Source organism: Equus przewalskii, chromosome 1 (assembly GCF_037783145.1).
Source record: "Equus przewalskii isolate Varuska chromosome 1, EquPr2, whole genome shotgun sequence".
Lineage (NCBI taxonomy): Eukaryota > Metazoa > Chordata > Mammalia > Perissodactyla > Equidae > Equus > Equus przewalskii.
The window spans coordinates 94,796,485-94,810,970 of record NC_091831.1 but is presented as its reverse complement, the minus strand read 5'-3'; the positions used below and the strand labels follow the sequence as shown (position 1 = coordinate 94,810,970).

Here is a 14,486-nt window from a genome sequence, read left to right as displayed (position 1 = left end):
GGTAAACTCTCTGTGGTCTTAGGTTCTTTAAAATGGTCCTCATTTCAAATTTACTCTTAAATAATAGTTTAATTGGGTATAGAATTCTGGGTTGATTTTTTCTCCCTGAAGCACTTTGAAAATGTCATTTTGACCTTAATTGTAGCCAGTTAGAAATAATAACAATTCGTCTATTGTTTATTATTAATGTGTCCTTTATCTTTAGTTACTCTTATAATTTTCATTTTGCGTTTGATGTTCTACAGGTTCACTATTAAGTGTCTAGGTGTGAATTTACTTTTATTTATCCTTTTCAGAACTTATGGATTTCTTTAACCTGAAGAGTCATTTTTTTTGTTTTTGTTTTTTAATCAATTCTAGAACATTCTTCGTCGTTGTCTTTTCTAATATTGCCTCTTCCCAATCTCTCTATTTTCTCTGTCCGGAATAACTAATAGAAATCCCTTAGGCCTTCTCATTTAGTCATTATTGCCTCTTAATTTATATTTCCTATTTTCTATCAATTTATCTCTCTGCTAAATTCAGGATAACTTCTCAGTGCTTTCAACTAGTTCACTAACTCTCTCTTCAGCTGGGAGTAATCTGCTGTTTAACCTATCCATTAAGTTTCATTTCTTTAAGTTCTTTGTTTCTTCCTAATCTACCTGTTCTTTTAAAAAGTGATCACCTACTCTTTCATTGTGGTTTCTATTCCTGCTTTTTGAGACCTTAAAAAGTCTTAGGTAGGGGCTGGCCTGGTGGCACAGGAGTTAAGTTTGCACGTTCTGCTTCGGTGGCCCGGGGTTCGCTGGTTGGGATCCTGGGTGTGGACATGGCACCGCTTGGCAAGCCATGCTGTGGTAGGCATCCCACATAGAAAGTAGAAGAAGATGGGCACGGATATTAGCTCAGGGCCAGTCTTCCTCAGCAAAAAGAGGAGGATTGGCAGTAGTTAGCTCAGGGCTAATCTTCCTCAAAAAACAAAAATCTTAAGTACATTTATTTTTAGAGTTTACTGATTGTCCCACTATCTTGAATTCTTTGGGAATCCTTTATACAGTGTCTGCTGATTCTCTTTCATGGCTAATCATTCCTTTTTTAAAAAAAAAACTTGTGAGCACATCTTCAGTTGAGATTTTCATTTCCCTCTGCTAGGATCCAGGGGTTTCCTGTCCTCACTGTAGACCTAGGCTAATATCTTAGTTGGGGATTTCAGTACCATGACATGGTACAAATTCAGATCCCCAACAGAGCTCAGGCTTGAAGTTTAATTTCTCATGGGGAGACTTTTTAAATAATTTACATACAGAGCCTGAGTACTCAGTGGGCTTCCTTGCTGTTTCTGTGGGTCCTAGATGGAGCTATTCTTGCTTCATTTTCACTAAGGGAGCAGCTATTCCAATATCCCAGCTTGATACTGGCACCTTAGTTCTATCTTTGTACCTTCTTTGAGCCTTGACCACCTACCCTGTCCCAAAGCTAGAATTTTAAGGCCCTAGTTCCCATAGCTTATCTCCAGGTTTATTATCCCTCTGAACTACCATGACATCAACTCTTGTGCTCGCCATTTCAACCAGGGGTTCCTTCTTTATTTCTACCTCTTAGCGATTTCCTGTATTTCTCGTGAGCTTAACTAAACATTTTTGTTTATTTTCACATTTTATCCACTATTTGTAATCTGTGTTTGTTGCAGGAAAAAGGGGTCTGAACCAGCTTACTTTACTATGATGCCTGAAGTTGACCTTCTCCTTGTCAAATTCATCTTTGTCTTGAGGTCCCAGTGCAGTGTCTGGCACGTACCATGCACTCAACAAATATTTGTTGAACAAATTATTGAAAAGAAATAATGATTGACACCTGCCCTTCTGAGTCCTCATTGTGTTTGCCTCCAAACAGAACAACTCAAAGTTGGCTGTACATTATAATTATAACCACCTCCTTTAAATTTTTTTAATTGTGATGAAATACGTATAACATAAAATTTGCTATCTTAACCACTTTTAAGTGTAAAGTTCAGCGACCTGAAGTATATTCACATCGTTGTGCTACCATCACCATCATTCATCCACAGAACACTTGTCATCTTGCAAAACTCAAAGTCTGTACCCATTAAACAATAACTTTCCATTCTCTCCTCCCTTCAGCCCTTGGCAACCACCATTCTACTTTCTGTCTCTGTAAATTTGACCACTCTAGGTACCTCATATAAGTAGAAGCGTACAGTATTTGTCTTTTTGTGACTCGCTTATTTCACTTAGTATAATGTCCTCAAGTTTTATCCGTGTTGTAGCATGTGTCAGCATTTTCTTCCTTTTTAAGGCTGAATAATAGTCCATTGTATGTATACATCACATCATCTTTATCCATTCATCCACTGATGGGCACTTAGGTTGCTTCCACCTCTTGTCTATTGTGAATAATGCTGCTATGAACATGGGTGTAAAAATATAAAATTGCCTCCTTTTTAACTTTAAAAGATCTCCCGATCGCGCAGTTTTCCACCTTTGGGAAAAATGATGAATTTTCCATTCCTGACAATGATTATATTATCTAAAAGGGTGTCACATTTAGAATTGCCCAGATTAGGTGAACCATCAAAATTACCTCAGAAACCAAGGAAACAAATATATTTATAACTCTCCATGACTGAATTTTAACTTTCCAAAGATAAGTATAGTCCAAATTTTAGAAGAACTGATTTCCAAAGAACTAGTGTTCATGGCCAATATTATATTTTCTTTTCAAAGAACAGTCTTCTGTCATCTTCAGATGTGATGACTTCCCACCAGGCATTGGGTTAATCCTTGAAATTAGATTTTAAAACTCTTTTGGTAATCTGGCAAGGGTTGAGAAATACTTGCTACTCAGTTGTGGTGAAAGCCGAGAGATGGTTAGTTCCCTGTGATGCCCGCCATGTATGTGAAGTGGGTGAGGTGACTGCATGTGCTGTGCTTGTTCTCTGATCCCACATTTGGGATGAGTGGTTGTTCTCATGGGACCGGTGCCTTCTTAGTCACCCATAGCAAGCGAGTCTCTCAGCACCTGTGATCTAATCTCCACTCCAGTGAAGCTTCATCCTGAAACATCAACCCCCCTGGAAACTCAGTAACACCTTCAGAATGCCTGACCCTCACATCTCTTTTGACATCTGGTCCAAGGTTTGCAAATTCCAAGAAATAAATGGATGAGAATATTGAGGAAACCGGCAGTGCCCAGGGTCATCTCTATTTGGCTAATGGTGATGGAAGTCAGGTCAGCTGAGCTGCCAACGTGGCCTCCAATTAAATTCTAATCTGAAAAAGAACTGAAATCCATAATGAAGATGTCTGTTTCCTGTGAAGAGGGAGCGTCTAGAAGTCAAATTACAGATGGAACTATCGCTTTTCAGCTGTGTGGTTTCTGTGGTTTAACAGAGGTTAAACAAAACTAGAAAAAATAGCACTCAACCTCACAGGGTTGTCGTGATAATTAAATGATGCAACATTTAAGTGTTTGTTTTTTCGTGAGTAGCTGTTATAAAGTTATGTAAAACATTAGATGTGAGAGCACTGAAAAATGCGAATATTGTTAAAAATGTAAGGGAAGTGTAATCATCATCATTCCTTCAGGTTTGGGAGGAAGCATGGTCAGGAAGTAGACACCAGGAGCAGAGGGAAGCTTATTGGAGAAGAGGACAAGGGGAGCTGGGCTGATGACGTATCTGAGTCTACTAATGACCAGATGTCCCTCATCAGCCCTCTGCTGATAAAGTCAAGCCATCTCATGGTCACTGAACACCCCAGGCAAGATCTGAAGTAACCCACATAGGGCCTGAGACCCAGTATCTACACCTGTCCCAATTCCACCCATCTGGAACAGTGCTAGACAAGTAATAGACGCCTAATAAATACCACCTCCTCCCATATTTGTATCATATTACATTTTACTCATAGGAACTACACAACCACATTTCAGAAAATTTGGAAAACATGATAAAAAGAAAAAATTTAAAAGCCACCTACAGTCTCTTCACTTTAGCAGAAACTTTATCACACTTTCATCTATCTCTGTCTTATTTTTTCTAGATGGATGCTTTTTATTTTTTAATATGCATGCTTTTTAAAACCATAACTTTCATCGTAACTATAAAGTTAATTCTACCTTCTTCTCGCTTCCCTCCTTAAAATTATATCGCGAGCATTTTCTTTGCTCCTGTGTCAGCATAAACATAGATTTTAGAGTTGGTAGAAAATTTCATCCATTCAGTAGATGATGTAACTTTGCTCTTGTTGGATATCTATGTTGCTTCCATTTTTTAAAAAATTAAGAAATGACACCATGGACTTAAATGCAACTAGATTTTCCTGTAGTTAAGATCATTTTACTAGAATAGGTCCCTAGAGAAAGAATTCATCGGCCAAAGGACGTGACTATGTTTATGGCTCTTGAAACAACTTGCAATTTTGCTTTCCAAAGAATTTAACCAACTTACAACCTCCACAAGTTACTGAGTGCCCATTTCATCATACCCTCTCCAGCACTGGGAAGGAGACATTTTTTTTTTTGGTATAGAGTTAATGATAGGTTACAATCTTGTGAAATTTCAGTTGTACATTAATGTTTGTCATTCGTGTTGTAGGTGCACCACTTCACCCTTTGTGCCCACCCCCCACTCCCCCTTTTCCCCTGGTAGCCACTAATCTGTTCTCTTAGTCCACATTTTAAAATTCCTCATATGAGTGGAGTCATACAGAGATTATCCGTCTCTAACTGGCTTATTTCACTTAACATAATTCCCTCAAGGTCCATCCATGTTATTGCAAATGGAATGATTTTGTTCTGTTTTGCAGCTGAGTAATATTCCATTGTATATATATACCACATCTTCTTTATCCATTCGTCTGTTGATGGGCACTTAGGTTGCTTCCATGTCTTGGCTGTTGTAAATAATGCTGCAATGAACATTGGGGTGCATAGGACTTTTGGAACTGCTGACTTCAAGCTCTTTGGATAGATACCCAGTAGTGGAATGGCTGGATCGTATGGTAGCTCTATTTTTAATTTTTTGAGGAATCTCCATACTGTTTTCCATAGTGGCTGCACCAATTTGCATTCCCACCAGCAGTGTATGAGGGTTCCTTTTTCTCCACAACCTCTCCAACATTTGTTACTATTAGTTTTAGATATTTTTGTCATTCTAATGGGTGTAAGGTGATATCTTAGTGTAGTTTTGATTTGCATTTCTCTGATGATCAGCGATGATGAGCATCTTTTCACGTGCCTATTAGCCATCCATATATCTTCTTTGGAGAAATGTTTGTTCATGTCTCGGGAAGGAGACATTTTTAAGTTTTGTTAATTCCATATGCGGAAAATGGTACTCCATATTGTCATAATTTCTATTTCTATTTTAAATAAAGCAGAAAAAATTTCCAAATGTTGGAATATCAGTTGTTTTTCTACTTTACTTATTTATTTGTTTATTTTTTTGAGGAAGATTGGCCCTGAGCTGGCATCTGCCTCCAATCCTCCTCTTTTTGCTGAGGAAGATTGGCCCTGAGCTAACCTCTGTGCCAATCTTCCTCTATTTTATATGTAGGACACCTGCCACAGCACGGCTGATGAGTGGTGTGTAGGTCCACACCTGGGATCCAAACCAGTGAACCCCGGGCCTGCCCAAGCAGAGCTCGTGAACTTAACCACTACGCCACCAGCTGGTACCATGTTTTTCCACTTTTGTAAATTGTCTGTTTAATCCTCTTAACAGTTTAATGAATAATTTTGATGATTCCTGTAAGGGAGACAATTAAGTCTTTCCAGCAGAAAGAGCATTGATACCTCAAGGTGAATTAAACAATGTGAGCACTACTGCTGCTTCTGTAAAGCAGGCAACTGCTAGAATCAAGTGAGACACACCATGTGAAATGGTAAGCACTTGATAAAGGTAATGAATGCAGCCTTAATACTCGTATTCGAATTTCATCTACAGCCCAGAGCTCTGACTCACAATAGAATGGCTCCAAGCAAAATATGCTGGGGGAAGGGGCAAAATCAGCCCACAGGAAGAGACGTTGGAGCACTCCACATACTAGAAACCCAACAAGTTCCCACCAACAGACAGATATGGAATCTTCTCCCTGCCCTAATTTTCCTGAATAAGCTAAAGATGATCCACATCACGCAAGATTTGGAGTTGACCTAGTACAAAGTTGCCTTTGCTTTCAACCACAATTATCCAGACACTTGGCTGGGACAGCTAGTGCATATAAATAAAAACCTCTTCTCCTTACCGCGACCCCTATGCTAAGGGGGAAGCAAGATGACCCCCTCCCCAATGGCTGTATATATTCAAAATGCACCTTGAATGACTGTCACAGAAAGTGTGACTGTGTGAAAGAGAATGTGTGAGAGGCAACTCTATGGCTCTCCTGTTGATAGTGTTTTTTCGTTTTTCATTTGTATGTTGGTTGGTTGGTTGTGTTCACAAGAATATTTTTTACAGCTATATTTAAACAGCCAGTCAGAAAATGTAAAACGTTGTTATATTTAGGTGATGAGTGAATAAAATTTTTTCTTCTCTCTATTTTTCTATATATTCATTAATGAGATATTATTCGATAGATTTAAAAATGTAAAGAATGTTCTCTATGACCAAGCATCTGAGTGATCAATGAAAAATATGATTTTTAAAATGTTTCCAAATACCTACATATTTTGAAATGTGAAAATGGAAGGAAAAAAACCCCAGCTTTACCAGCAGGAACTCTCCGGCTCTCTGTGTCGTCAGGATGCGGGCAACACAGAGGTCTGCCAGTCAGTCCAAGGTCGGACCTTCGGTGCACCTGCCATCCAGTAGAGAAGCAAGAATTTCAGCCTGAGTGAAGCCATTGCCAGTTCCTGCCAGGACACAGGGGGCAGGAAACTCACATGCTTACAGGACCTGACGGGTGACATTAACGAAGTAAGCAGGTGAGGGGGGGACAACAATATTTCACTTTCCTCTCTACTATTAAAAAAAAGATAACGTTGCTGATAAATGGCCTTGGTGACTCTGACAAAGAGGAGAGGAGAGATAGGATGGACAAGACCCCAGCCTTTCCTACAGGGGTGAGTGCTTCTCCACCACAAGCAGAACGCCAGCCCCATGTCCAAGAGACATAAAAAGCCCAGATTTTTATGTGAACGCTTTCAAATTTGTTGACAAGTACTTCAAATTTTTAAAATACTGTGGGAGACCACTAAACATGTCTGTACCCATTTAGCCCCTTGGCCACACAGTTTGCAAACCCTAGATTCACCCTAGATCCGTGGTTTGCTATTTTCTCTTTCATTTGGCAGTTTTCCAAAGCAACAGGGTAGGTTTGGAGCCTCAGTTTACCTGTGTGTATGTGCCAGGATTCGGGCAGGTGGTTCTGCGTGAGCACCCCCTGGGTGTGCTCGCTCAGGCACGTGCGGTGGTGAAGAGTGGGTGAGAACGGTGAATATTCACATCCTTGAGTTCAGGGAGAACAAGCATGTGTGTGGTCAGGTAACCAGGGTGGACCAGCCAAGGTGGGGTGTTGGGGGGCAAAGGGAACTATCAGAAATGTCCCTGCATCATCTCCCTCCAGGAGTCTCCCTGGGGTCAGGCAGTCCCTCTCCTGCCCAGCTCAGCCAGGGCTGCAGAACAAGGATGAGGACAGAGCGGTGGACCCGGGTCTAGCTGTAGTGCCTCGCTGGCACAGGTAAGGCCAGCTTCAGCACCCAACGCCGATTCCCCAGCATTCACCCCAGGGAGGTTCGACATCCCGGAGCCCGAGCAGACCACGCCGCAGGAGAGAGAAAAGTGGCCAGCTGCTGGCCTGCGGATCTCCCAAAGCTGTTGCCATGGCCACAGGGACTTTTGATGTGAAGCGTCGTGACACCGCCCCCCCCCCCTTCCCGTCTCCACTCTCCTTCTGGATGACGTCATGGACGTCCGCGGCCCTGACAGGCCACCTTGGCTTGGTCTAGGCTTTAAAGCAGCTGGTCGCCCCTGGACCCCGCAGCTGCGGTGACTGTGTCTACACCGGGACGACCGTGCCCGGACTCTGGACCCACCTCCAGCCCTGGCAGCGCGGCCACCGCTCCGGACAGAACAGATTGCCTGAAAGAGGTAAGTTTTCAAGGCGTGCTTCACGAATATCTTCCTCAAACTCCAACCATCCCCCACCCTCCCCCACCCCACCTCCTCGCTCTACAGCTCTTGGGGGAGAAGCGACGAGCTGGCGGCCGGGTAGTGAGGGGGTTTTCTTCTAGAAAGAAGTGGAAAGCAGCAGTCTTCCTTCCTGGCCGTGGCGACCCATGCCAGGTAAAATCCCGACCAGGGTCCCGGTCCGGTACTCCTCCGCCCAGGTCAAGGGCTCGCGAATAGACCGGCAGCTGACCGGAGCTAAGATTCACGAGCCTGAGCCTGGGGCTGCTTCGGAGGGCAGGAGGAGGGGGCAGTCGGGCTTGGCACCTGCCAAAGGTACCGTGCGCGCCGCCAAATTCACGCAAAGGAAGGAGGGCGGTGGGGGCCCTGGGAAGAGGGAGGCGGCTCCTCAGCCCGGCAGCCGGGCGCTCCTACGGGGTGCTCCGCCAGCTCGAGTTGTGGGGGCGTCTAATCCTCGTACCCACCTGCGGGGCGATGCCAAAACCCGGCTTGCCGTTTGCCTGGCTCGGTCTGGCGCCCCCTCGGAGATGCGCGCTCTCCAGACCCAGACTCCCAAGGCCACTACTGCCGCTCGCTCGTCTCCCGCGCTGCTCGCCCTTCCGATTCCAGACGCAGCAGACCTGTTGCATGCCGAAAAGCGGCGGGGTTTAGTGTTCCAAGGCCTCTCCTCCCTGCCTTGCCCGACGCGACCCGCCACAAGATTTGAGCGCCAGGAGTCCCAGGACTCTGCCTGCAGATGCCCACAGAGCCCGGTGCCGAAGGAGAAAATGTGGGAAGTGCCAGGAGGAAACTGGGTAATCACCCTAGTGCAAAGGGGTCTTCCTATGGATTGCGGCAAATAATTCCACTAATCCGGGGAGGGAAAGGAGCGGCGCGGGCGATTGCGCCCCGGAGGGAGCCAAGTCTGCTGAAAAAGCGCATCTGGTGCCGACACGTCCTTGTCGCCCCTTTTCCCCCAGCGGACAGAGCGGCTGCCCTTCGGGTCCCTAGCTCGGGGGTCAGATCGGGCTTTGGGAGATCCCCAGAGCCCCTCCACCGCGAATCCGAGCTCCTGCTTCAGCACCAGAGGCCGGACAGCGCCACGGCCCGCCGCGCGCTCGTGGTCCTCAGTCGCCACGCCGAGGAGGCCAGGAGGCGAGGTAGGGCTTGCCGAGGAAGAGGGGATTCATCTTCCTCATTTCTCCAGGGATTTAGGTGTCGGATTCTAGGAGGGCAGTCCATCTCCTCTTGGCTAAGACCGGGTGGAATAACTTGGTGCCAAGCGCCGGTAGGGTACAGAAGAGCAAAAAGGCGCGCGTGTAAGTGGTCAGCGTAGGGGCAAGCGGGACAGTGATCCACGGGGAGCCCCATTCGCTGGTGTGCTGTGAAAGACCGCCGCATCCAAGTCCTGTACTCTCTCAACCCCTCTCCCGCCCCCCACTTCCTCCTTCTCTCCCTCTCTCTCTCTCCCCACAATCTCCATACGCCTGAACCGTGGGCGAATGAAGGGAAAAGCGTGGGATAGAGAAGATACTGAGAAATTTGAGGCTGAGGTAAGAAGTATATTTTATCTGGGTGAAGATGAAATCTGTCCAAAAGGGACATCAAGGTTGGCATTTTTAGCGAAAGGAGCCCAAAGTGCCCTTTGTATAAGAAGCAGAGATGACTGTTTTGCCAGCGAGGGAAAAAAGCCTCGGAAGGGCTTTCACAAAAGGGCAAGCGGAGATGGGGGAGGAGGGAGGGGACAGGACCCGGGCACTAGAGGTGGTTACCAGGCAACCAGTCGCAGCCCCTGCCTCCTGTTGCCTTGGTTACAGTGCATGGAGGGCCTTTGACCACTGATTATCCGTGGGCACCTTGATTCTTTAAAATATCTGCCTTCCCCGGGCTGGGCGGGGGTCACAACCGCTCCCCCCAAATCCCCACGAGTTAAAAGGAAATCCTAGAAGGTGAATTTTTCCTTTTAAGTCAAGGGGCATAGCGAAGCAGCTACCTTTCCACCCTGGCAATCCTTCCCACTGCCCCCTCCCCCCCTTCAGAGAAGTCGTCCTATCCTACCTGCCGTTTCTCTCTCTGAGATTTACAATTAGGGCTTTTTTTTTTTTTTTTTTCATTTAGTCCTTCAGTTGGAGAGGTTGATCTGCCTCCCCCTTTAAATGAGAAAAACACATTTACTCTTCGTGGATGCAAAGAAGGGAGTTGGGGAAACCGTCCAAAGGGGTCTCTGGCAGAGAGAAGCTTTCTCCTTGGTTCACAGTGGTTTCCCCACCCCCAAACACTGCCTTCATGGGGGGCAGGGCTGGATTCTAGATCACCCCCTTCTCACTCTCCCCACAAACCACACAAGAGAACACAGGCAGGTAGAAACAGGGCTCCCTTAGCAAATAGCCACTGGCATCACCCACATCTAATTCCTCAAGATTCTCTTCTATTTTCTTCCTCTCCAGCACTGCCTTCATATTTAGCAAAGTCAGCACTTAAAGCTTCCAACCCTCTCATCTTTTCCGTTTCCCTTGATTGGCAAATATTGCCTCCATTTTTCACCTGTCAGCCGTGTCCGTCTGTGCTCATTCGTAATATCTGGGTGGGGAATAATTTTAATTTTCCAAAGGCAGCTGTAACATTCTCAGAATGATTTAAGGGGAAATTGCTAGTAAGTTAATAGAGCAACCTGTGTTCTGTGCATTATTTCACCTAGAATACTTCTTAAGAGCCATGAACTTTTTCTTTCCAAAACAAAACCTTGTTTTAAACCTGGCTATCACTTGACAACACAAGAATGCGGGAAATCTATTTCAGGCGGTAACAATCATATCTTCATCTACGAGGCCCTGCATCGTTAAACACATATGTAGTTCCCTTTCTCTTCTTCATCTTTTCCTTCACTCATTGTTAATATAAAAAGATTTAAATCGTTACAATTTAATCCAAGAAGATGGCCAAAATTACCCTCTGTGGACCGGCTAGATATAGTTTTGGGGACATTTACATCAAAATGCTTTTCCCTCATACGTTTCTATAGAAACTTCTTTTTAGTCCAGACCAGCAGCTGGTCTGCTTTTTGTACTTTTCTCCCCAAAGAAGTGCCTTCCTTTATGAATTCTCTGGGACTGCTATCACTGATCACATCAATAATGTCCCATAGCAACAGTGGTGTGTGTTTTTTTTAAATTATTATTCCTTTTCTGCTCATTTTGTTTATGGACAAAGAGTCTGCTTTCCTTTCAAGAAGAGAACTGAGATCTTATTGGCCAGAAAGGGAGAAGCATTCTTTCATTGGTTGGTGTGTATTGCCTCGTCAGCCAATCAGAGGATGCCATTTATCCTTTTCTGACTAGCTGAGTGAGGAGAGTACCCAGAATGGTTGAATCTGCCTTAGTGTCATTAAGTAGCAAAGGATGGAACACAGAGTTCTGGGACCCAGGATCTGGGATTTGCTTTGGCTAATGCAGATTGCATTCGATTTGCAAGGATGAACTTCGCTACTTAGTTGTTTGTAGTTTTCTTGAACACACCTGCATAATACACTGTTCTATGGACTTTTTCTTTTTCATTTAAAAATATATCATGATAATCTTTCCAGGTCAGTGCAGGTTATCGGCATCAACACACCAAGGGGCCAGGGCCCACTTCCCCTAGAAGTACAAAATTGGTTCCCACCCTTGGGGATTTGGTGAAAACTTTTGGGGATGAGGATGGGAAGCTAGAAGAGGAGAGAGTTGTGTTACCTATGATGAATCGACATCTCAGCTTTTGGATTCATTCTGTCCAACTTTGGTGTCCCCGGTAGTTTTGTTTGCTTGGTTTTCCACTTTAATTCTTCACAGATGCCCTTCTGGCCTGCATTTTCAGTGACAAGTAGAAAAGCTGGATGGATGATGGAGATGATGGCCTTCTAATTTGGTGTAAGAGCAGACCCCTCACTTTCAAGGAAGGTTTGTGGCGCGGAGGTGGCGGTGACCCATGGGAACTGGAGATTGTCCGAGTCCCTCGTGGCCCTGGACTTGGGTAGGTCTTTTAATTTTTCTTTCTCCCTGCACCAAATACTGCTATTTAGGGATGCTGGCATTGGTCTCCACTTCTTTAAAAGTTAGAGCTGTCAAGTTCCCTCCCTTCCAAGACGGAAGCTCTCTGACAACACCCTGGGAGAACCTTTAACCTGACAAAGCCTTAACATGAGTACAGACCCCTGTGGTCAGTCTTGTCTTGGTTCTTGGCTGGAGAGGATGCTGGGAGTGCAAAGATGCTTGACCATAATGGTGCTCTCAAGAACCACCTCCTCTAGCGGCCCCATCTGTGCAAGGGTTTCCATGGGACCATGAGCCCCAGTGCTAGACTAGAAGCCCTTCAATATCAGGGGCTATGTATTGCACCCCTTTGACTCCTTGGAGCTTAATTATGTTTAAGGTAGGGGCTCAACAAATGTTTGAACTGAATCCTACAGGCTAGTATTAGGACTCGTCTCTTCACTTCCTCTTTATGACAATGGCGGCTCTAACCCTAGACCCTCCCCCACCAGTCCCTTCCAAAAGCTTCATATTCTCTAGCTCTCTTCACAAAAGATAAATGAAGGCTCAGTTAATTGTTGCCATGGTTACGTGGAGTGGCCACACTGAGGATCCCTATCACCCATTACTGTGAGGAGGAAAAAGAAAGGAGGGGTTCGGGGATCATTGTCAGGGAGGAAACCATGGAAACAGGCATTGCTAAGGGGATGTCTTCAAATTCAGAGGAAAGAAACCAGAAGTGGGGAGAGGGAGTTGGGGGCTCAAGGGCAGGTCATTTTTTCCAGGTATGTTTCTCCGAGACTATAGCAGCCTCTTTTGCTACTTACATCTTCCCCCAACCCGGACAGAGCCCAGAGTTACAGAATTTGAGAAAACAGGGGCCACTGTGAGGCTCCAGTCCATCTTCATTGGTCCTGGAAGGAAAAAGCCAATGAAAATGGATCTCTTGTATTCACATCATGATCACACTTTATCCCTGATCTCTGCCTTTTTGCCAACCAGTTTCACATACTATGAGCCAGGCTCGGAGCTAGGCACTGGGCTATAAGGATGAGCAAAGGAGCCCCTGCTCGCACGCTGAGCTTACATCAGGACAGCCACCTGGTGGCTTTGGGGCCAGGGTGGCTCCCATGGGCTGGACTGGACAGTCCCGTAAGGTGGTGTCCAGAGGGCTGCCAGGATTCTCTCCAAATTCTCTGTGTAATACCTTTTAGCTTATTTATCACTGCCTGAAGTTTACTGAGAGCTCCCTGAGGACCGCCTGCTTCTCCTGGGAATATCTGGGTTCTGACTCCTCTGGGGAACCCCTGGCATCTCAGTGAGACTTCTCCAACATCAGCACTCAGGTCTTTTTCTCTGAACCAATACACCGAGGAGAATGTCCTGGCCCTCTCTCCACACTGCCAAAGAGACACGGTGTTTGTTGTTGTTGCTTTAAAGGGAAATACGAGACAACAAATACTCTCCTCCTTGAGGGGTTTACATGGGGGGCGGGGGGGGGGGCGGTGCTCAGCCCCCTGCAGCCTGGAGCAGCATTGCTAGCCCCTCACTGGGACTGGGGAGAGGGAGTCTGGGCCTCCTGGGCGCACCTTCCTTCACATCCTCCACAGCAGATCTCTGCATTTTCCCAGGCCCACCTGCCTAGAGCTGACAGCTGGAAGGGGCTAGGGCCCCAGAGCTGGGCCCTGCCAGCTTTCTCCATGGCCTTCACTGCTCCTCAGTTGCTCCTTCTCCAGGCAAGCCGGTCCCCACTCTGGGTGGAGAGAACACAGCGAAGCACGGAGGGGTGGACGACAGAGGACGAGTACTCAATTAAAAAGGGAAAGAATTAAAAGCAGCACCAATAAGGAAGGGTAATTATCCTCCGGCTGCTGCAGAAATGCAATTATGGCCGTGCCCTCGGAGCCGCCAGGATATTGCGGCTTTTGCTAATTAACAGGCGGATATGCCCTGCCAGTGCAATTAGCGGCTGGCGAGGCAGCGGGTGCCTGGCCTTGCCTGCTTCAGGGGCGAGCGGGGAAATGCACCGGGGAGCCCAGCGCCAGGCCTGGGGGGAGGGCGAGGGGGCCAGGACGCCCCCTCGCCCTCCCCTGCCCCGCTGCCTCTCCTCTCCAGGCTACTCGCCCCAGCACCCACTTGCATCCTGGGCTGGGGCTCAGTAGGCTTTCCGGGGGCTGGGAGAGGACCTGGGAGAGAGGGGTCCCCATTGCCTGGGGCTTTTCCTTTTTTCTCATCTCTGTGATTATGATTACTGAAGAGGGTAGAGAAATGAGCAGCCTGCTCGCCTCCCCTTAAAACTAAGATCCCAATGATAAAGGAAGTGTGTTCATTGTAGAAAATGGAACACTCTGGAGAAAAGAAAAAGAAAA

The 14,486-nt window shown here is 46.1% G+C and overlaps 1 protein-coding gene across 1 annotated transcript; it reads left to right on the top strand.

Moving 5' to 3' along the window:
• Positions 1 to 7,965: 7,965 nt before the first annotated feature.
• LOC139083094 (uncharacterized) lies at positions 7,966 to 12,301 on the top strand. Its single transcript, XM_070618093.1, has 6 exons — positions 7,966 to 8,092; positions 8,236 to 8,925; positions 9,091 to 9,270; positions 9,619 to 9,663; positions 11,963 to 12,015; positions 12,168 to 12,301. The coding sequence occupies exons 2-5, from the start codon at positions 8,281 to 8,283 to the stop codon at positions 11,963 to 11,965; spliced, it is 873 nt and encodes a 290-aa protein (XP_070474194.1). The 5' UTR covers positions 7,966 to 8,092; positions 8,236 to 8,280; the 3' UTR covers positions 11,966 to 12,015; positions 12,168 to 12,301.
• The last annotated feature ends 2,185 nt before the right edge of the window (positions 12,302 to 14,486 follow it).

Coding starts and splice junctions, on each gene's coding strand:
- LOC139083094 (XM_070618093.1), top strand. CDS start 8,281: ATGCCAGGTAAAATCCCGACCAGGGTCCCGGTCCGGTACTCCTCCGCC. Junction 8,926..9,090: donor AAGTGCCAGGAGGAAACTGG/GTAATCACCCTA, acceptor CTTTTCCCCCAG/CGGACAGAGCGGCTGCCCTT. Junction 9,271..9,618: donor CGAGGAGGCCAGGAGGCGAG/GTAGGGCTTGCC, acceptor GGGCGAATGAAG/GGAAAAGCGTGGGATAGAGA.